The 22,142-nt window shown below is 50.7% G+C and overlaps 1 protein-coding gene and 1 non-coding gene across 9 annotated transcripts in view; both read left to right on the top strand.

The window, feature by feature from the left end:
• Positions 1 to 22,142, top strand: part of RAP1GAP2 (RAP1 GTPase activating protein 2) — a 233,298-nt gene that overhangs the window by 68,143 nt on the left and 143,013 nt on the right. The window contains exon 1 of one of the 8 annotated variants that reach the window (XM_036097957.2): positions 7,999 to 8,161. The exons of the other annotated variants lie outside the window; for them this stretch is intronic. Within the exon in view, the coding sequence (XP_035953850.1) occupies positions 8,055 to 8,161 (107 nt within the window). The 5' untranslated portion in view covers positions 7,999 to 8,054. Of the gene's footprint in view, positions 1 to 7,998; positions 8,162 to 22,142 lie in introns of those variants that run through there. 8 annotated transcript variants of the gene reach the window in all.
• Positions 11,862 to 11,962, top strand: LOC118539450 (U6 spliceosomal RNA). Its single transcript, XR_004919180.1, has one exon. It is a non-coding gene; the product is annotated as a U6 spliceosomal RNA (small nuclear RNA).

The raw sequence follows: 22,142 nt of genomic DNA, 5'->3' as shown, positions 1-22,142 counted from the left end.
GGTGTTCACACAAAGCTGGCTCCTGAGCCTGGCTCCCCATAACCTTGAAACTGCTCTAATCTATTAAGAAGAAGGGACGAATTGGGAGACTTTGGTCCTTTAGTTATTAGCTGCAACCCATCATTTTGGACCCATGCGGTCCCTGATCCTGCCTTGTGACCGAGTGAAGGGGGCTGGGGCAGGGGAGAAAATGGATGGAAGCAAAGAGTTTGGAGCCTTGGGTAAAAGGAACACAGACCCTGCACAGCTCTGGGACTTGGGGGAGGTTAAGATGGTGGGAACTAAATGGGGTTTTCCCTAAGGGTGGAGGGGAGTTGCTTACCAAAAGAGCTGAGGTTACAGCAGGAGTAACCCAGGCTAGACAGCTGGAAGGACTTTCCTAATGGAAAGCGCGGAAGGGCCCCTAAAAACCTGTCTGGTAGAAAGCCTGCAAAGCTCAGACAGCTGCTCAGCAGGAGTCTCAGAGCTGGGCCCAGTGGGGCGAAGCTCAAAGCCCAGGGAGTCTATGTCAACACAGAAGGTAAGCTTTGTGTTTGTCTTTGAGGCTAAGAGGACTTAATGTCAGAGTGGGAAAGAGCTATTAACACATCAGAGAGTCCCAGTCCAGAGTCCGTTGTGAAGGAAACACCTCTCGGTGGAGCCAAAAAGCTTTGATTACCTCCACCCATAGGGGCAATTTCCTCTAGAAACGAGTATCCATCCCAGAGAAGCAAGAGATTAGTTCAGACAACAGAAAACAAATTAAGATTTATCAGGAATCAGGTAGACCAGGGGCCCGAACCTGAGTTTTCTGGTTGACCAGGCTCAGGAGCTGTCTGCGGTCCACACAGCGATCCTCCTGGTGTCGACTCGGAGGTGAACTCAGTGCTCCTGAGTTCTGGAGCCAGCTGGGACCTGGTCTGTTGCCAGCTAGGACCCTCTGCTTGGCATCCTATCCCTGCCCCTGTGCACGCATATGGCAAATATGTACAAGTCAGGAGCAGAAAGGGGAGCCTAGGAGAGGTCCTAAAGTGAGGCTCACAGCACCCCTCAGTGCTTCCTCTCACTTTTGCCAAGCTCAGCTATTTGTTTTCCCAGTGAACAGTCCCTGAGCAAGGATTCAAAACAGTGCAGTGAGAGAGACCCCTGAAAGAGTACTTCTCAGGGCTGTCACAGGCATCCTCATTTAAAAATTTGACAATATCTATCTTTTTACTTGGAAAACCAAAATGGAGTCCTTATAAATTTGTATATAGTAGAAAAATACAAAGACAACAATAAAAATCATCATTTACTTCCTGAGATAATCTGTTCACCTTTTCTTCCCACTTTTACTTCTGATTACGGAAAATGTCAAGCACATACACAGTAAATAGAATCGTGCACCCAACAGTTATCAATGCTGTGCTGTTTGTTCCTGAGTCAGCTAGACCTCCCCCAGCCCACTCCGCCACTCTATTCTTACTGCCCTTACTATTAATTTCAGTATTTTGGGGGTAAAATTTACATACATTGAAATGCACAGATCTTAATTGTACATTTTGGACAAATGGATTCCACCACGCTATCTTGATATAGAACCTTTCTGTCTATCCAGAAACTCCCTTACCCCCAGAGGCAAATACTGCCCTAATTTTTGCACCTTAGATTGTCTGTTTTAGAACTTCATATAAATGGAATCCTACTTTTTTTCTTGTATCTAGCTTTTTTTACTCAGTATAGTGTTTTAGAAAGTCATCCATGTTGTTGCATGTCTTGGTATTTTGTTCCTTTTTATTACCAAGTGGTATTCCGTGGTATGGATATTCCACAGTTTGTTTATGGACTGTCCATTTTTTTTTTTAAATTTTTAAAGATTTTATTTATTTGACAGAGAGATACAGCGAGGGAGAGTGCACAAGCAGGGGGAGTGGGAGAGGGAGAAGCAGGCTCCCACTGAGCAGGGAGCCCGATGTGGGGCTCGATCCCAGGACCCTGGGATCTTGACCTGAGCCGAAGGCAGACGCTTAACCCACTGAGCCACCCAGGCGTCCCAGGACTGTCCATTTTGAAGTTTGTTTATTTGTTTAAATTTTTATTGTTATGTTAATCACCATACATTACATCATTAGTTTTTGATGTAGTGTTCCATGATTCATTGTTTGTGCATAACACCCAGTGCTCCATGCAGAACGTGCCCTCTTTATTTGTTTATTTTTAAGTAATCTCTACACCCAGTGTGGGACTCAGACTCACAATCCAGAGATCAGGCGTTGCCAGCCAGGCGCCCCTGGACTGTCCATTTTGAGTAAAGCTACTGTGAACGTTTTCATACAAGTCTTTGTGTGGACCGTGTGTGCTCATGGTGGTACTATTCTCCACATTTTACAGATGACAAAACTTGAGGCTCAGAGAGGTTAAATTTCTAGCCCAAGGCCACACAGATAGTAAAAGTTGGAGATGGGACTCTAACCTAGGTTTGTCTTTTAGTTTTTATTCCCTCCCTGTGGTAGCTTTGTGCCACAGCTGTTTGGGGTCACTAATTATAGGGACAAATGGGTCCTCAGCTCAGCGGCCTGTTCGTAACTGAGTTTTAGTGCAGCCCAAAGGGTAGTATTGATCATAACGTCTCCAAGTCACCAAGAAAAGGTTATGTTAAACCTGCCTTTAAAAAGAACGAAAATGTGTAAGACTTTTAGGGAAATTTTCAGCCAAGGTTATTACACTAAAAACAAGCCGGCAAACAAAAAGTTTTGCTACTCAGAGCTCTAGTTGTCTGGAAATCTCAGGCATAATACGTCATTTCTCAAGGAAGCTAGAGACAGAAGGCGTGACTGGATGTATAAAATAGTATATAAATAATACATGTATAAGAAACCATTCTGTTCTTTGTAGATCCAAACAGAATAGGTTTTTGGAGCGTCTGCTGGTTCTTGCTTGGAAAGATGTTGCTAAGCAATGTTGCTAATATTATGGAAGGACAGCTTTCCTCCTTGCTTTTCCACTCAGCCCCAGGAAGCCCGGGAGTGGAAGTGCCTTCAGGGTAGACACAGCTGGTGAAGCTTGGTGATCTGTGACATGGGGGCCAGGGATCCCGGGGGTGAGAGGAGTGTGCTGCAGGCCACCCAGTCCTCAGCCTCCTCTGTTCCTGAGTCTCTGGAGGGACCCCTGGGTGGCCTGCAAGCAAAATGTCACACACGGAAGAGTGCTTTTGAATATTTCTACTGTGGGAAAAATTAAAGTCATGCCACTTAGATTCATGGGTTCAAATTCCCTAAATGAGCCAAAAAGAAGTATTTTAAATACCTTCAGTAACCCAGGAATAGATCAAGAACTCCTTTCTTCCTCCTCCTCCCCCCGTTTTTGTAACCCCCGAGCAGAAAATCAGCCAAGTCCTGATTGACATCATGCATGGCAAGCTCTGGGTACCAAATGATGTGCAGCCTGAGGGCTGGATCCTTGCCACTGAGTGGGATCTGTGGGTTTCCTCAGGCATGGTTTCCTTTCCCTGAAGCTTGAAAATGCCACACAAGTCACCAAGATCCGTTTCCAAAATCTGAGCCAGTTTCTAGGCAGATCCACTGTTTAGTATGAAATGTGTGGCTCCAGGGAAAGTACGGCTGTGCCAGGGCTCCCGAGGCTTGTCTTTGCGGCCTCCCAGCCGGGCCTGGACATGACTGTTGCTGTCACTGAAGGACCCTGTTGTGGGATGGGCCCTCTTGGGGGCTGCTGGTGGGCTCCGAGAGGGGACATTAGGAGCTGGGAGGAGAGTCAATGTGTTGGGTGTTGACAAAGACCCCTCCTGCACCTCTATTTTCAAAGTAGAAATGGTGGGGCACATGGGGGGCTCAGTCAAGCATCTGACTCTTGATTGCGGCTCAGGACTTGATCTGAGGGTCGGGAGTTCAAGCCCCGTGTTGGGGGCTGGACGTGGAACCTACTTAAAAACAAAACAAAATATAAATGGCTTCCACACCTCAAAACTTCCCAGCCTTTCCCTTCTCTGTCTTTCCCTCCTCAGCATCCCCTCCCGCTCCCCTTTCCTCTTTTTTCTCTTCTTCCTGTGCTGGTATCCCAGAGACGCAGCTGTAACGAGGCCCAGCAGGCGGCGCTGATGAACCTGCCACGAATGAATGACGTCCGGTTGCCCAAGGAGCACAGGTGTGAGTGCTCTGCGGCAGTGAGAGTGACAGAGGCTTCAGAAGCTCGGGGCTGCTGTACATACGCGGGTGCCCCAAAGGCATAAGAGAGTGGCGGTGCTGGCCTGAGCAGGTCCAAGGTGGTGCGATCCATAGGGCGGTCGGGGACGCTGTCCCCGGCAGAAGGGGAGGGGCAAGGCATCGGAAAGAAGTCTGGTTTTCCTAAAAGGCCCCGCCCTGCTGGCTCCAAAGCCCTTCTTTGCTGCGCATCTACACCCAATCCTAGCCAAGCCTCATTTTGCAGAGGCATGGAGGCACCCAAGCTGGAGGTGGAGAGGGGACGGGAGGGAAGGGGAGGGGACGGGAGGGGAGGGGAGGGAGAGCTTGCACGCGTCTCTCTCTGAAACCTGGGCGCTGGCAGCGGGGCCGAGTCCCAGTTTCGCACGGATGTGTCTCCTGGAGCGGGTTCCCAGGCACAGAAGGCCCTTTTCTTTAGGACCAAGCATGCGTGTCTGTCTGTCTCACCCCACTGGCCCCTTAGGAACGGGCTGTGCAGCTGTCTGCCCTCTGTTCATGATTAACTTCCCTGTCGTGCCCTCCCCCCACTCCATCCAGGCCCCCTCAGCCTTTGGGTTTCCCCCACTGGGGCAGAGACCCAGGTTGGCAGCTGCCTGGCACTTTGTTCTCGGGGACTGCAGGCTTGGGGGTGGGGCGGGGGTGGGCTGGAACAGACCTTTGAGGTCCTGTGAGCTGCTGGCGGTGCAGATCGGGAGACCCCTTTTCTGCAGTCCTCCCTGACCTCCCTCGCTCTGGTCTGGATGTGTCCAGCCTTCTCTGTTGGGTCATGAATGTGAAAAGTGTTCCCTTTCGATTCTCTTTCAAACTTTGTGATTTCTTTAAGGACCGTGTCTTTGGTGCAAGTGTGTGGCTAACACCTCATACTTGCCTATTTTTCTCTTTTAACGAAGTCGTTTTAAGCTCAGAGCCTTTGTCAGGCAATAGTATTGAGCTAGTTTAATAAGTTTGTATTTGTTTTCATAGTATGAATGACAAGCGATAAAAGATTTTCATTGAGGGTGGTAATGTTTTCTTTTTAAATTAAGTAAAAGAGTGAGTTGATTTAATTAAGGGAAAATAATAAATAAATGACAGGGTATGTTGAGCCAAAAAATGGTGAAGGGGGTATGTGAATGGCCTAATTTTGGGGAATGGTGGCCGGGTCACACCCCACAAGGTAGCCTGGAATGGGATTGATTCCATGGTTTCATGTGTGTTAGCACTGTTTGTTTTGGGCGAAGGTGGTCTATTTCTCACTTATCCCAGTCTCTCTGCACAAAGTATTTAATAAAAGTTGGTGGAATGGGGAGGTCTAGCATAGATGGCCATTGTATGCTCTGCCTTATGCCAGGGAGGTGGAGGGGTGCCCCCACCCCACCAGCATCTGGCGCCCCATTGTGGCACACACCCCATGATAATTCTTCCCTTTTTTCTGCATACTCCACGCAAGCTTCATCTTCACTTCAGATGGTCACTGGCCAGCTTGTTATGCTTTGGTGTTTTGGTGTGGGGTATGGGCAGAAGGAAGGGCTTCCTCACCCCCAGCAAACTTCTACCTCTAGGGCCTCAGGAATCAGATCAGGTTTTGGTCTCTTAGGGACAACCTTGTGTTTTCAGCCATGTTGGGGCTGGAAACATTGTGGTCGTAGAGGTACTGAGAGTGCTTGGAACCCTAGAACAAGAAGGATAACCTGCTTGGTGGAAAGATTTTTTGCCTTCATTCCTGTGCCACTGATGCACTTGACCTGAAATACCTCCCAGGCGGTGGGCGATTGGCTGGAGCCACCCATATTCACTCCCCTGGGAAGGGGTCAGGCCTTGCACTGAGACGCAGCTTTCTTCTGTGTGTGGGTGGATAGAATACACCCCATGCTGGGCTAGACCTATGGCCAGTGCCCCCACCACGGTCCGTGTCCTCTAGCTGAATAGTCCAGTTCTGTGTTCGGCCAGAGGCAAAAGCCCTGGGCTGCTTGTGTTTGTGCCCTGCCCTCCTCCCCACTGAGGACACTCCTTTCCCCATTCTTTTTTCCAGACTGATTCGCAGGTCCCTACTGGTGTACTCCTTGCAGCAGGCCTAGCCGCAATCCCGGGGTGGGGCCTGGGTCACTCACTCTCTGGCTATAAATAGATGTCCATGGCTCTCTCTGTGATCCCCCACCACCCAGGCAGGCCCAGGAGGGCCTGGGCCATTGCTAATGGATGCTTCATAAATAAAGCAGACACATTTTGGCACCACCCTGGGGTTCTCTCCTCTCCACCCCAACTCCAGTGCCTGCTAGAAACTCTGCCCACTGGAGAGGCAGGGTTGAGGCCTCAGGCCCTGGAATTCATTTCCAGCCCTGTCCCTCTCTGGCAGGTCCCCTCCCCTGCCTGATTCTCTGTGCTTGCATGAACACCAGACTATATTAAAAACAAAAACAAAAAAACAAAACCCACAACAAGGCAAATTGCCTCAGGGACCTTTATGGCCCCAAAGGGCTGTTTCGGAAGATGGACTAATTGGCTTATTTTAATTCCCTCCAGCCCTCTGCCCAAGTCCCTTCTCTGGGGGAAGGAGAAGCAAAGCCAGTGTGGACGTGGGGGCGGGGGGTGGGGGGTGGGGTGGTGGTGGTGGTGGTGGTGGTGGTGATGGTGATGGTGATGAGAAGGGGCTAGGCTTCCTGGCAGCAGATGGAAGTGAGGGAGTGGGGCTGCCCATATCAGGGATTCAGCCGCGGCCCTTTCCCTACGAGCTGGCCAGTGACCTTCTGTCTTTCGGTTCTGAAGTGAAGATGAAGCTTGCGTGGGATATGCAAGAGAAAGTCCGCGGCAATCGGGCGCTAGGTGCTGGTGGGGTGGGGGCGCCCCTTCGTCTCCCTGGCAACCCGGGACGCCAGGCAGAGGTGTAGCCTCAGTGAAATTGATCACTGACCCCGAGTTGTGTCAAACTTCCAGGGCAGGGGAAACAAAGGTTAACCGGGGACTGACCCCAGCCCAGGTAGGCGCCGATGCTGGAGGAGCCCCCTCCAGCCTCGCAGGACCGCCCCTCTCTGGACTTGGGGAAAGGTAGGAGGTAGCATCCCGCTGAGTCAAAACGCCAGGGAACCTCAGGCCGGGGAGAGCGGGCGCTGGGCGCGGGGTGCCCTCTCTAACCGCCTGGTCCTGGGCCGGGGGAGATCCCGCGGCGGTGCCAGTGTACGCAGGCAGTTTCGCACGGACTGAGGACGCGCGTTTCGTCTCGGTGCATGTTTTTTCTCCCTGTGTTTTAAAGACAGTGACAGCATTGGAGAAGTATCCCGGCGGGCCGGGCTGGGAGAGCGCGTCAGCCGCCTTTGCCTGGGGAGGGAGCCCGGGGCCCCGCCAGCGGAGGCGGGGGCGGGGGAGCGCAGAGGAGGGGACGGAGAGGGAGCGGCGAGAGAAGGCGGGGGGGGGGGCGGCTGCCCGCCCGGAGAGGAAGGGAGGGAGCCCGGGAGCCGAGCAGAGGGCGAACGCGGCGCCGAGCCCCCCGGGGCGCTGAGCGCCAGCGGGCCGCCTGAACCGCCCGCAGCCGGGGTGCCCAGGCCGGGGCACGGGAGGCGGGGCCGGGGCGGGGTCCCGGCGCGGGCGGCGCGTCGGAGCCCGAGCCCCGGAGCCGCCCGTCCGGGCCGCACCCGGAGCGAGCCTTGGAAATGCCTGCGCTGGGGGAGCGGGCGCCGGCCGCCCGGCGGGCTCCGAGGAGACGCTGAAGGTCGCCGGGAAGTGAGCGCCCGGTCACCTGACCCCCGGGGCGCACCTAGGCGGGGCGGGGCCCATGAGAGGCGGGCGGCCGGGGGCCGGGGCGCAGGGGCTGGGAGCGGGCGGCGCGGAGCGCGCGGAGCCGGGCCGACGGGGGCGCGCTGCGGGCGGGCGAGGGCGCGGCCGGGCACTGCCGGCGGCCTCGCCATGTCCCAGCCCGCGGGGAGGATGCATTGCCGAAAGGCAGGGATCCGCGCCGCGGTGGTGCTCATCGGACTCCTGCACAAATCCCGAAAACAGAATAAAGAGAAAAGGTAAAGCCTGGCAGTGCCGCCTCCCCCTTCCCTCCACTCTCATGCTAAATCCCCGCTTTCTTTGAGATAGACTTTTCCAAAAAGCCTTTGGCCCCGAGTTGGTTGGGAAAAGCCTCCGCTCCACGCGTCGGGGAAGCGACTCAGGAGCTTCGCCCCGGACACCGGCTGTTCGGAGAAAGCCGAGGCAGGACTTTGGCTGGGTCGGAGGGTGGCTGGGAGGGCCCTTCGGGATCCATCAGCAACAGAGGGGCACTAAGTGTTTCGTCCCCATTCCCATTTGCCCATTTCGTTCCCATTTGCCCATCGCAGCACCCTTCCTGAAGCCTGCAGCACGGGTAGCATTGATCTGACCCGGGTGACAGCCCCTGGCTCAGCCCGAGTGGCCCAATGCGCCGGAGATGCTATTTGCTTCTCTGCAACTTGGCTGAGCCCGCGAGGTGCCCGCCAGGCCGGGATCTGCTTGCCTTGTGCACAGTGCGGGCAGGCAAGGAGCAAGTTTGGAGGTGGCTTGACAGCCCCCTCCCCCCTTCTTTGGATTTTTTTCTCTTTGCATCTTCACCTTTCTTGGGTTTACTCTACTAATTGTTTGCTCCTGGATGTTGGAAATCGTCCTCTCCAGCTATTTCAGAGATACCCTGGATGACCTGTGGGGTAAAGAGGTGGGGGTTTGGGGCTGGCAAAGAGCTTCTGGGGCAGCTTCCTGGGCTCCAGTCCCTTGCTGCAGGCTTGATGTCCGCAAGACCCAAGGGAGCTGCTCACACAGGCTGGCACACACTCCTCTGCCAGGGTTCCTGAGCCCAAGGCTGCCTAGCAACTGGGGTTCATCAGAGCCAACTGTCCACAGAGATGTTGCAAGGATTTGGGGTGACAGGGGCCCTGCTGGATCCTGATTTCCAGAGGAGTTTGCAGTGGTTAGTGCTGTGCTCTGCATTAGACAAGGGCTAAGACAAGGGCAGTGGAGCCAGAGATACCTGGGTGGTGATAGGTGACCCCTGGGCTTGCCCAGAAGCTGGGTGTGCCTGATGGGGGAAGTGGTGGGCAGTGGATTAGAGCACTTTGAGAAGCTGGCATGGGTTGCCTCTGTGGTGTGGCTGTCCCCCATCCCTCTTGTCCCCCTTCCTATGATGCAGTCTGATTCGATGTTTCCCATAGCTAAGGTGACTAGCCGGTGAAATGACTTCAGGTGGTTAAGCATGAAATAACATTGAGTCACCTAGTGAGAAGGTTCTTCCCTTTTCAGTTCTCTACTAATGCATGTGATTTCTTCAAGGGGAAAGTTTCAGGTTGGTGCTAGTCTGGCTTTAACACCTTTTTAACACTTGCTAATCTTTCTTTCATAACAAAGAGAAAACAGACCTCTGGCTCTGGGCCTTTAAGTGGGGAACAGTGCCTGCCTACAATTTAGGTTGTTTTTGTGCTATTTATTTTTAGGATTCTCTCCTAGATAGGGTCAGTGGTACTGATTTTCCTCTTTGTGGTGGTGGTATAAAACCTCACTTCAAGTGTATTAAGTCACAAGAATGAGTCCATTTAATAGAAATAGTAATAGTACAGATGGTATAGAATGTGGCAGAAATCCTGCAAGTGATGTAGGGAATGGCTGATGCTGGGGACAAACCTGTCTAGCAGTAAAAGCTACCAGCAGGACTCTGGAGCCCAGTGCTCCAGGTCTGGGCCCCATTTCCCCCTAGACTTTGATTCTCTTCCATTCCCCGTCCTTCAGCATTTTATCTGTAGAGGGGGGGGATGACTAAGCCAACCCTCTAAAGTCAGAGGGATAGGGGATGGCTGTTCTGAGACAACCGGCGCCTGTTTTGAGGAATGAGAAGGATGATGTGCTTGATAGACAGGCAGCTGCCTCAGACCAGTTCCTGTTTCTGAGAATAGAGTGTATGGTGGGGTGGAAGGTTCCTGCACAGTCCTGGCTTATCCGTTGACTATGATGTGGTAGTATCAGTGTAATCTCCCTGAGCCTGTTTCTGTGTCCATACAAAAGGCCGAAGTGAGATATTGTGGGTGAAGATGCATCTGAGAGGTGTGAAGTGCCACATGAGGGTGAAGGGGTTTGGACAGAAGTGTTCCCATTCGCCTCTCTATGGGCTTGTGCTCCTGGAAAGCAGGGTAAGATGTCTGGTGGTGACAGCCTGCCCAGGAGGCAGCCAGGTGCAGTGAGGCACAGGGAAGGACTGGACAGGGGACAGGGCAGGAAGGTGAAGGTGCCCATGGCTCATGGCATCTTATCCTTCCTCCTGGATGCACTGTGCCCTTCCCTGCAATGCAGCAGACATTGAGGCCCTCCCAGCCCCTGCCTTCGTCCTATTCTGCTGTTGCTTCTGTTATCCTGATTGCTTTGGCCACAGACTTAACTTACCCAAGGAGAGAGAGGGATTGATCTCATGTTGGTGCTAAATGACCTTTACTTTCCTCGCTGTAGTCTGGAGTTTCTTTGTCTTTAAGCTTCTGAAATGCAGTGCTCACTATTGACCCTTGCCTTCTGGGCACCAGCCATGGGGGTTGGGGGCGGGGGGCGGGGGGCGGTGGTGGGCTGGAGCAGGCTGCAGCTCCCAGCCTCTCTAATGTGCTCCCCAGACTCCAGGCTGGGTGTTCAGTGTGCTAAGTCTCTGCTTCCTCCCCACCCTCATCACGGCTGACTCAGACCCCTTCTTCATTCTTCCCAGAAGGCCTGAGCCATCCATCGATCTTCCCAGCACCTTTAATTGACAGGCTTATGCAGATAACACTCCTGGCTGTTGGCCTTAAGGGATGAAGTGGTCCTGTGTGGCTTCGCAGTGATGGCCCCAGGGTCCTTGTCATCTTCCTGCCCTCCCCAGGCTCCTTAGAAGTATATTGCATATTGGGGGAGGCAGGTGTGCCAGGGAGGCTGGTAATGACACAGGTATCTCAGACGGGCCCAGAACCAGAAGACTGCAGGTCACTGCTGGTAGGTCCTGAGAACTATGCCGAAAGCTCCAGCCGCGGTTTGCCTCCTGGAGAAGCGGCTGTGGTGCTCGTCAGCATTTACTTGACGACTCTGTGTGGGAGTTGTGGGATGACCTGGAGGTTCTACCTCTTTCTGACCATCTTCCAGTGACTCCACCACCTGGGTTCCTGCAAAAACAATGGTGTGTTTGCAAGGGGGGATTGATTGGAGCATGGTTCCAAGGAGGCACCTGAATGAGCCTTCCTTGCAGATTGGAGACTGGCATTTTGGAGACCACTGTAGTGGGAAACTCCTTTCAAGTGCTTTGATTTTCAGACCCTGCTTTCTTGTAGTTATGGCAGATTGGGGCAAGATCCAGAGCACCACCTTGGTCATGGTAGAAGTGGACGGGTGGGTGGGGGGGCATGCTTTCCTCTGAGGTGGAAAACAGGTACCTCTGGTGGGAAGGATTGAGGCAGAGAAACAATCAAAATATGTATGTTCCAAATGGTGTGGATGAAGTTGTGTGGCCTTGAGAGTGACAATCTGAACTGGAGAGAGGTCGGTTAGCATAACTGAAAAGACATCTACTTCTTACAGGGGGTAGTTATTTTAAGACAACTCCCACCATGTGGTTTGTGAGGAGGAAAATATGAATTCACTCATTATTCAGCAAACCCCTCATGGCAGGCTCTGGGGGGCAGAAGAGTGAATCTAATGAATCTGATCCCTCTGTTGTGGGGTATAATGTCTAGTGGGTTATTAGAAAAAGTTCATCCCGTGCTTGCTTCGGCAGCACATATACTAAAATCCGAACGATACAGAGAAGATTAGCATGGCCCCTGCACAAGAAAAAGTTCATCCCTAGCTTTTTTTTTTTTAGACTTTCTGTTGTGGAAATTTTCACACATGCACAAAAGTAGCGAGAATAGTGTAATATGATACCCAGTTTGAGCCATTATCAACTCCTGGCCAATCTTGTTTCATTTATTTACCAACCCACTCCCCCACAAGATTATTTTGAAGTAAATCCCAGACATGATATCATTTCATTCTTAAAGATTTCAGTATACATCTTAAAGAGTTCTTCTAAGAAAATATTAACACTACCATTATCCCTGAATTAACAGTAATTTCTTAATATCATATTTAATTAGTGTTCATATTCCCCTAATTGTCTCACAAGTTTTTCAAAAATTTTTTTAAAGATTTTATTTATTTGAGAGAGAGAGAGCACGTGCGAGTGTGTGTGTGGGGAGGATGGGTGGGGGAGGGGTAAAGATGGGGGAGAAGCAGGCTGAGCAGGGAGCCCCAATGCAGGGCTCGATCCCAGGACCCCAGGATCTTGACCTGAGCCAAAGGCAGGCGCTTAACTGGCTGAGCCATCCAGGGGCCCCTCAAATTTTTTTTTGAGTCAGGATTCAAAAAGTCCAGTGTAATTGGTGATATGTCACCTTATGAGTTTTCTCCTCCAACTTTCTTTTTTCATTATAATTTCTTTATTGGAGAAACTTGATCATCTTAGGGAGTTGCCCATAGTCAGGATTTTGTGGATGACATCTCCTGGTGTCATCTAACATGTTCTGCAGTCCCCTATGCTATTGTAAGTCGGTATTTAGTTTTAGAGGCTCTATCACATTTGGGTTTGTTTGTTTTTTGGGCAAGACCTTGCACTGGAGTTTATTTGATTGTCTGTTTTTGTGATGTTGGCAGTTGATTGATTTGTCCTTGGAGTTTGAAGGCTAGTGTCATAGAGGATACTTGCATTCTGCCATGGGAGAGCATGTGACAGGCCTACGAGCTGGCTGGATTGGGGGCCTGAGCCTGTGGAGTGTGCAGGAATCCTGGCCTTGGAGTCCCAGAGTCCCAAGGCTGGAAGGGGCACACGGCGGGAGCTGATCTACTCCCTGGCCCTGGAGCAGATGGCTGCTCGTTCTCTTCTTCGGAGGTGGCTGGGTCCTGCCCTTTGTAGAAGGGCCTGTTACTTACCCTCTCTTGTCTGATGTTTGAATGCCATCCGGTTGGCTGTCGTTGGTTTAAAGAACAAACATCTCCCTTTAGCCAGCTTCCCATTTTAAGCCTCACTGAGCACCTGAGAAGTTAGACTCATAGAGTTCAGGGAGAGAATTTGAGGCAGAAATGAGGTTTTTTGATTCCTTTGGAACCCTGTTTTCATCTCCTGTTTGGTGTCTCTGCTTCTTGTCCTCCTTATCCATTCTTCTCATGGTGGCCAGAGTGGAGCTTTAGAAATTCAAGTAAAATCAAGTCTCTTCAGTGTAGAAATCTCTCCGTAGGCTTTCCATTATAATTTAAATGAAGTCCAGACTCTGAAGCTGGGCCTGCCTCGTTCTCTGACCTTACTTCCACTTTGCCTCTCACTCACTGTGGTCATTGTATTTCTGCTGCAAAGGCCCTTCTGTTTCTGGAACATGCCAACCTTGTTCCTGCCCCAGGCCCTTTACATGTGCTGTTTATGGTGACTTAATTGAGCGGTGCTTCCTCATTGTTGGGTGTCAGCTCAGATGTCATCTCTTCTAAAAGGACTCCCCTGGCCATCCAATCGGAGCAGCTCACTCCAGCCATTATTACTTTACCCTGATTTATTATCTCCATGGTACTTATCATTAACTGATATTACCTGGCTTATGTAATAAACAATTTACTGACCGTTCCCACCCCTAGAATGTGAGCTAAGAGCAGGGACTTTGCCTTTTTCACTCCTGGGTCCCCCATTGCCAGGAACAGGAGGTGCTTAGTAAATATTTGCTGCATGAATGAATGGGTGCACATGAAACTCACTGACTCCCCAGAAAAAATACGCCCACTGCCTGTTCCCCCGAGGTCCTCTTAATACTGCAGTGCCCTCTGCCACAGATTTCAAGCTGTCCTTTTCTTGTGTGGGGTTGGGGAATTCTTCCCTTTTCTCTTTCTTGGAAGAAATTTGGAGAGAAATACAACTGAGGACGTGCACACGTGGAGTGCCGTTATTACTCTTTCGACTCCTTTCCTGCCCCTGCGTGTTAGGGAACCTATACATGGTGAGGGTCCAGGCTCAGCCCTGAAGCCAGGGCTGGGCTGCAGTGCTGTCCTGACACTGAGTTCCTAGCTCTCAGGTCCTGGAGCTGCTGTCTGAGAGGCAGAGGCGGGCTCCCTTCATTCATGCCAAAGACAGGGCAAGTGGGTGTTTGAATTAGTGAACAATCGCCATTAGTGAATATATGTTTTTTCTAAATGCAGCTTTATCTTTTTGGAGCCCGAGATTCAACGATGGCTGGTTAAGGATGTTGCCAAATAGAGGGCCTGCCAAGCCCGCTTGGTTAAACCAACGAAAATCACTTCTGTGCAGACGGGGAGGGCTGCTGAAGGGCTCAGGAAATTTCTCAGTCATTTTAAGCAGATGAGGCCCTCTTGCCCTCCCTACCCCATGCCTGCCCCACAAACTGAGTTTCTTTGCCTCCTGAATCCATAAAAAGTAAATGAGGTAGGCAAGATGATTTCAGGTGGACAAATGCTTTTTATTTTAATTGCTCTTTTAAAAAATGAATTCTGGCAAGTGATACTGGTTTTCCATGTATGATGGTTACATAACATTTTTAAAAAGTAAATTTGTTTAACTAAAAAATTGCGATCAATTTAAAGTGTTAAGAAAAGTAACAGTCAGGTGGTACATGGACTTGGGAAAAAATTGAGGAGGTGATGTGGAAATGTCTGCAGTTTGGGAAGCGCTGTTGGAAGGAAGGGGGCACTTTTCTCATATGTTCAAGTGGGCCCCAAACACCAGGGTCCTGGGGCTGTTGAAGGTTGAATGGTTGTAACCAGCCAACATCTTTTGAGGCTTACTGTTTGCTAGGCTTGCATACCTGGCTTAATTCTACCGGTTATTATCTTTGTTTTCCAGTAGAGGGCCGGAGGCTCAGAGTTTGAGGAGCACGCAGGGGATGAAATCAGAGGTGGAGGGGTGGAGGAACAGGGATTTTAACCCTGGTCTGTTGAGGTCCAGGGGCTGTACTCTTAACTGTTATATTATTTGGAACCCAGGATAAGCACGTACGCAGTGCCAGGCTTCTGAGAAGTGCCCCTTGCACGCTGCTGCTGCATTTCTCATGAAGGCACGAAGTGCAACAGATCTTGGGGGACAGCTCAGGGAATTTCCACATATGTATCCACCTGTCTAGATACCATCCACATCAAGACATAGAACTTTCCTGGGGCGCCTGGGTGGCTCAGTTGGTTAAGCGACTGCCTTCGGCTCAGGTCATGATCCTGGAGTCCCGGGATCGAGTCCCGCATCGGGCTCCCTGCTCAGCAGGGAGTCTGCTTCTCCCTCTGACCCTCCCCCCTCTCATGCTCTCTCTCTATCTCATTCTCTTTCAAATAAATAAATAAAATCTTTAAAAAAAAAAAAAAAAGACATAGAACTTTCCTGCAGCCCAGCAGGCTCCTTCTTTCCTACCCACAGTCCAGTTATAATTACTGTGGAGTCAGGCCCATTGCCTTGTGTGTGGGGCACCTGGAGTAGCCTTGAAACCCGTAATAAAGGGAAGAGCATATTTGGGATTTTTTCTTTTTTTTTTTTTTTAAGTAGGCTCCATGCCCAGCGTGGAGCCCAGTGAGGGGCTTGAACTCACAACCCTGAGATCAAGATCTGAGCCCAGATCAAGAGTCAGACACTTTTTTTTTTTTTTTTAAAGATTTTATTTATTTATTCATGAGAGACAGAGAGAGAGAGATGCAGAGGGAGAAGCAGGCTCCCAAGGAGCAGAGAGCCCGATGCGGGACTCGATCCCAGGACCCTGGGATCATGACCTGAGCCGAAGGCCGACGCTTAACCATCTGAGCCACCCAGGCGCCCAAGAGTCAGACACTTAACCGACTGAACCACCTAGGCACCCCTGTGAGTTGGGATTTCTAAGTGGGGAATCCTAGTTCATCCCTGAAGAAGAAGGTGTTGAAGAATCCACACTGATTTCTAGGGATGCGTAAGCTTGGTTTCACCTTCCCCTCTCCTTCTAGACACACTCAGTGGGAACCTGGAGCTGATGCTGTGTTTATTCACTGTCCTTGGAGCAAGGGTGGGTTGAAAAATTGTCACTTGCTTTTAAGCTTATCAGTTATGAACACACTGTTTCATGAAGGCTGGAACTCTAGCCAAGTCCTTCCTGGAGCCCTCTGGGGGTGGGCTGACCCTGCCAGGCCTCCGGGTTAGTCCACTTCTCCAAAGGAGGGAGCAGGCCTGTTGATTAGAGCCCTCCTCCCCCTTTTCCATGTATTTACTGTAAAGATCTTTACCAACCACTGAATGTGTGGGGCAGAATAAGGAGGCTGTGCGGATGTCTGTTGTCATGAGCACTTCCTCGTGGGGTACAACAACCTGAACCGGCCCCCAGGCAAGGCACACCTCTCACGTGGTTTACAGGACAGAGCCCTATAAGGGCGGAGGCGGGACCTCCCCTCATTCTTCACGCTCGCGTGCCCTAACACCACACTGTCTTGTCTACAGAGAGTGGGACAGCCGCGGCCCGGCGCCTGGGAGTTTGCCAGGTGTCTGAGGCAGAGGTGGGACATGGCCCCTGCACAGTCCTCAGAGCTGCGTGAAGCCTCTGTTCTGTGCCTGACACCGTATAGATGCTGGGGCTATAGCAGAGAACAGCACAGGTGCAGAGCCCTGCGCGTTCTCCAGGGGCTTTATTAGGCCCACATGCGCTTTTCCCATTTAAGTTGTTATTTTTAAAAATTGGAAGGTTCCATGTTACCAATGGTTTTTTCAGTCTTGAGAAATCAGAAGCTTTGGCAGCATTGGCTGGGCCTGCCTTCCTGCATCACATCTAAACCGCCGGCAGCCGGCTTAGTGTGGGGCCGGTCCCTTTCTGCTCACCAGTGCACCTCACCTGGCCACGCCTGGCCACGCCTGTGCCACCTCCCCCACCCCTGAGGGATTGGATGTACAGTGTGGGAAGCAGGAGGCTCAGGGGTGGGGAGTTCCAGATGGGGCCGGTCCCAGCCCTGCATGCCCTTTGGGCTTCCTTGGTTTTGGGGAGGTCCATTGTGATTGGAAATGAGGGTTCCCTGCAGGAGACGGGCTGCAGAGTGGCCACTGTTAATTTGCCTTTAGATGTTCCTCCCCACTGTCCTTCCCTAATTACCCCTAAGTAAAATAACAGAAGTTATGGGAGGAATCCCAAGAGAAGGGACTGGGCTGGGAGCTCGTGTTGGCCCTGCTGTGGGCATGGCACTAGGCTGGCACCTGGAGCTCAGTTGTCCCAGCCTCTGCACCACACTTAACTGTCACCATCTCTGTTTTTCATAGAGGAGAAAGCTGAGGTTCAAATTGGGTGACATTTTCAATGTCATTCAGCTCGTACAGCAGAGCTGGGATTCCAACCCAAATCTGCCTGATGCCAAACTCGATGCCTTTTCTTCCCTTGCCAGTTTCATGGGGACCCCGGCTGAATTACTTGACCTCTCTGCCCTTGACTTTCACTCTCTATGAAGTGGCTGGTGGTGCAGTGCAGGTGTATGAAATGTGTACCAGATGTGTGAAAACGCTTCAAAACGTGAAGAACCATGGCACCTGAACACATGGTCATTATTTTTTAAGGAAGGGACTGGACTGGTTTCTTGGGCAGCTGGGCTTCTTTTGAATCCTGGGCCAGAGCTGGGGCGAGGGAGGGGGCAGTGGAGCCCAGAGTGTGGCAAAGTCTGATTTACCAGGCTTTAGATAAGCTGAAAGGGCTCCTGGCTCCTGTCTTCACTAATTAGTACAGAAATTTCTGCTTCTCTATGAGAACGGGAAGGTCTGGGCTGGAGCCCAGGTTACCTGTGCCATCTGTATTGTAATAGAACATTTATTTTAATAAGATTTAATCCGAGATGCAAAGACGGAACCAGTGTGTCAATCGAGAGGTGACTGAAACAGGCTGTCTGAAAATGAGATCTTCAAATGTGCCAGGAAGGGCTTCTGAGTGTGACATCAACAAAGGCTGGTTACTGATAGCTGAGAAGGTCCCCCAAGGGCACAGCCCCGTGGAAGCAGGACACAGCCTGTGGTGCAAGCGATGGGAACGGGGACACCTGGCTTTCACAGCTTAGTTCCTCTGACCCTCCCTGCCCCTTTTCTGGAAAGCGCTCCCATCCGTCTCTGCAGGGTTCACCCTGTCTTTCTCCCCCACGAATGCAAATACAGGCAGCAGTCCTGCTTATAAGCGGATTGTGTTCCCAGTGTTCATTTGTGCAGTTTCAAGTCCCTCCCGTCAATGTTTGTGGGGCGCCAGATGTGTACCAGGCACTGGACAACAGGGTCCAGGAGGACCTGCCTTAAGCCACCTGTGCTCCAGAAGGAGAAACCAGACATGTAATGTGAACCCCATCCAGAAGATGGGGGATTCTGGAGAAGAGGTGTAAGGCACTCTGGAGGTCAACAGAAAGAGGGACCACCCAAGGAAGGCTTCCTGGAGTTGGTGGCATTTGAGGTGGGCCATGGAGACTGGACAACATTTCTGAAGGGGGAGATTGAGTGGGGAAGTACATTCTAGTTAAATGGGACAGGCTAAGCGAAAGAATGGAGGAAGGGAGAGCAGGGGACATGTTCAGAACTCGGACTGTGGTGTGGATTTCATTTTGGGCAATAGAGGGAAATGAGATTGTCAGGGTCACCTGAGGGCACTTTGTGGTTGGTGTTAAATGCCAAGGAGTGAAGGACAGGTTAGGCTTCTCTGTTCCCTGCCTCCCCCAAACTCACATGGCACTTTGGTACCCTAGTTGGCATAGAAAAACAGAATTAGTCAGTATTACAGTTGAAATAACTTTTATTGTTAATTCTGTTTATGAGGGTTTGGGGCTAGAGGGTCTTGGTGTTGGAGGAGTGGTACCCCCAAAATGACTCTTCTGATTGGCCATTTAGCTAAATGAGTCAGTAATCTTTTGGTTGCAAGAGATAGACCCCAATTCTAATTAACCTAAAGGAAAAGAGAAATTTATTGGTTTAGAATTGGATAGTTCAAGGGGGACAGATTCAGGTATGGGTGGATCCAGGGCTCGACTGGTTCTCTCTCCCCATCTCTGAGCTATTCTTTCTTTTGGGTTGGCTTCTTCCTCAGATAGGTTATCCACAAAGAAAGATGATGGCTGTGCCAGGCTTACATTCTGCCAGTTTAGCAACACCAACAGGAAGAGCAAATCTGTTTTCTAGTAATTTTAGCAGGAGTCCCAGGGATGACTCACACTGGGCACAGTGGCTCACGTGCCCATCCCTGAACTTTGGTCAGAGGGATAGGATACGCTGATTAGCTGAGTCTAGGTGTTGTGCCCCCTCCTGAGTTCTAGGATGGAGTCACCTGGACTGAGAAAATAGGAGGGGCAGGTCACCTAGGGACATTTGATGTGTTGCTGTCAGTAGACCAAGGAATGGAAACTGGCCAGGAAAACCCGGCAGCTGTCCACTCTGCTGGCCCTGGTGGTTTCGTTGGTGTTGGTCTCTGCTCAGTCTTGTCTACTTGGTTGGTGGCTGCAGGTGCTCGTACCCTCCGCGCCCCCGCCCCCCCCCCCCCTCGATGCAGGGATGCTCCCTTCTGCCTCCACTGGGTGAGGTGTTCTCTCTTCTTCACTGACGCAGCCTATTGGATCCCCAGCCTTATTAAACACACTCCTCGGGCCCCCTTTTCCCAGCATCTGTTCTGAACATCGAGGCGGTCAGATGTGTGACTGAGTGAAACCTTGTCTGGGAGAATGGTCTGGCCTTGCTCAGGGTTGGCTCTCAGCTTTGGGGTTGAATGATGCTTCCCCATCCTCTTTTGTTGTTGCTCTGTGGAACTCATTTGCCCCTCAACCCAGAAAGTCTGGATTCCTTCTATTTAGATTGCCGCTTCCTCTGGCCATCTAACCGATGGGTACTCTTGGTCGCAAGGTCCTGGCAGACTCTCCATGATCCATCCCCCTGCTGGAGGCCCAGGCCCAGCAGAGATCTCAGGGGTATGAGAGGTAGGGACCCCTAGATTACAAGGAAATGACTGCAGCAGGGCTGAGGGGCAGCCTGAAGCCTCTTGGAAAACCCAGGGGAAGTAGTACCGCTTGTGATCCTGAATGTACATGGTGTTCAGACTGTGGCCCTCAGTTTCCCTATCTGTGAAATGGGAGTAGGGCTAATGAATGATTTCACTTGTTCTTTAATGGAATTGTTTGTGTAAACAAAACTCTCATTCAGCAGTTCTACTCCTAGGTACAATATATACCCAAAAAACCAAAAGCAGGGACTCAAACATATCTGCACACCCGTGTTTATAGCAATATTATTCAGAACAGCTAAAAGTGGAAAAGCTCAAGTGTCCTTCCGCAGGTGACTGGATGATAAACAAAATGTATATGCATACAAAATATTATTCAGCCATACAATGGGATAGAATTCCAATGCAACGTGGATGAACCTGGAAAACATTATGCTAAGTGACAAAGCCAGACACAGAAAGACAGAAATTATTTGATTTCGCTTGTACGAGGTACTTAGAATAGGTAAAAGCATAGAGACAGAAAGTAGAATAGAGTTAACGGTTTGGGGAGGTGGTGGGCTTCCCCTGGATCACATGCCCATCTCTGTTATTGTTCAGTGGATCAGAATTTCTTTTGGGGATGATGAAAAGATTCTGGAAATGGGTAGTCGTGATGGTTGCATAATACTGAATGCCACTGAATTGCACACTCACAAATGGCTACCGTGGTAAAAGAAAAACATCTTAAAAACAAACAAACAAACAAATATCTTATTCAGACCCTAATATGTAAAAAAGATAAAAGAGAGTGTTTCTCTGGTTGAAGATGGGGCAGGCAGGTGGGGGTAGCTCTAGTCCAGTCTCCATGAAAACTGGGGCCAGTGTGTCTTGGGGACTCCTGGGAAGCAACGGCCACCCTCCTCTGCAGGCCGTATTCTGAAGTTGAGGGTTCCCAAGGCCTCTGGCCTGTTCAAGTCCACTCCCCTCCTCCAATGGTCACGTGTTGATGGGAAAGGTCAGCCCAAGGAGAAGGCGCTGGAGAGACTGGACCACCTTGCATGAGCACTCCTTTTTTCCCAGTCTTTTCCGTTCCTGCAGCCGAGGACTCATGGACAGGTGTTTGCCAGTGCCTTATGGGGCTCTCCTTCGAGGCCAAAGGGACTGGTAGTGGGTGGGTGGGGACTTCTGGGGGCTCAGCTTGGGTTCCAGTAGGAATGTGGAGAGAAGAGTCTTGGCTCTGAGTTGACGTTTGGGCACAGACCAGAGCCTGTGGCCACACGATGGAAGGCTTGGGTTTAGTGCCCACAGCACGGATGCCTTCAGTGACCTGCCAGCCAGCCCTGAGATGGGCAGCCGCCACTCCAGCATTTGCTGTCCATGTGGAGCAGGCCTCAGGGGTGGACCTCTCTGCTGTCCCTGACCATTGCACGGGCTTAGAACCTTCCTTTGAGCATTTTCTGGGCTGCTTCTTGCTAATCTGATTTTTTAAAAGAAATGTTTATTATATTTTTAAGATCCATGTTCCTTGCAGAAAATTTGGAAAACACAGAAAAGTACAAAGACTAAAATAAAAATCATCTGCAATCCCAGATGGGGGATTGCAGAGATAACCACTATTAACATTTAATATATTTTCTTCTGGTCTTTTTTTCCCTCTAGACGTATACCCTCCACACAGTGTATTTACATCTGCATCTACATCTGTTTCTTTATATTGTAACAAAATTGGGATTATATTTTATTTTTATTTTTTATTTTTTTTTTAAGATTTTATTTTTATTTATTTGACAGAGAGAGACACAGCGAGAGAGGGAACACAAGCAGGGGAAGTGGGAGAGGGAAAAGCAGGCTTCCTGCAGAGCAGGGAGCCCGATGCGGGGCTCTATCCCAGGACCCTGGGATCATGACCTGAGCCGAAGGCAGACGCTTAACAACTGAGCCACCCAGGTGCCCCGGGATTATATTTTAGATACAGTGTGTTAGGACTCTTGGGGGCAAGTGACAGAAGCCCAGGTTGAATTAATCAAACAAAATAGGGGGAGTTTTTGGCTATCATAACCCATCTATAGAAAGGGCTGGG

The sequence above is a fragment of the Halichoerus grypus genome, chromosome 2 (assembly GCF_964656455.1).
Source record: "Halichoerus grypus chromosome 2, mHalGry1.hap1.1, whole genome shotgun sequence".
Lineage (NCBI taxonomy): Eukaryota > Metazoa > Chordata > Mammalia > Carnivora > Phocidae > Halichoerus > Halichoerus grypus.
This window is presented reverse-complemented; position numbering and strand designations above follow the sequence as displayed.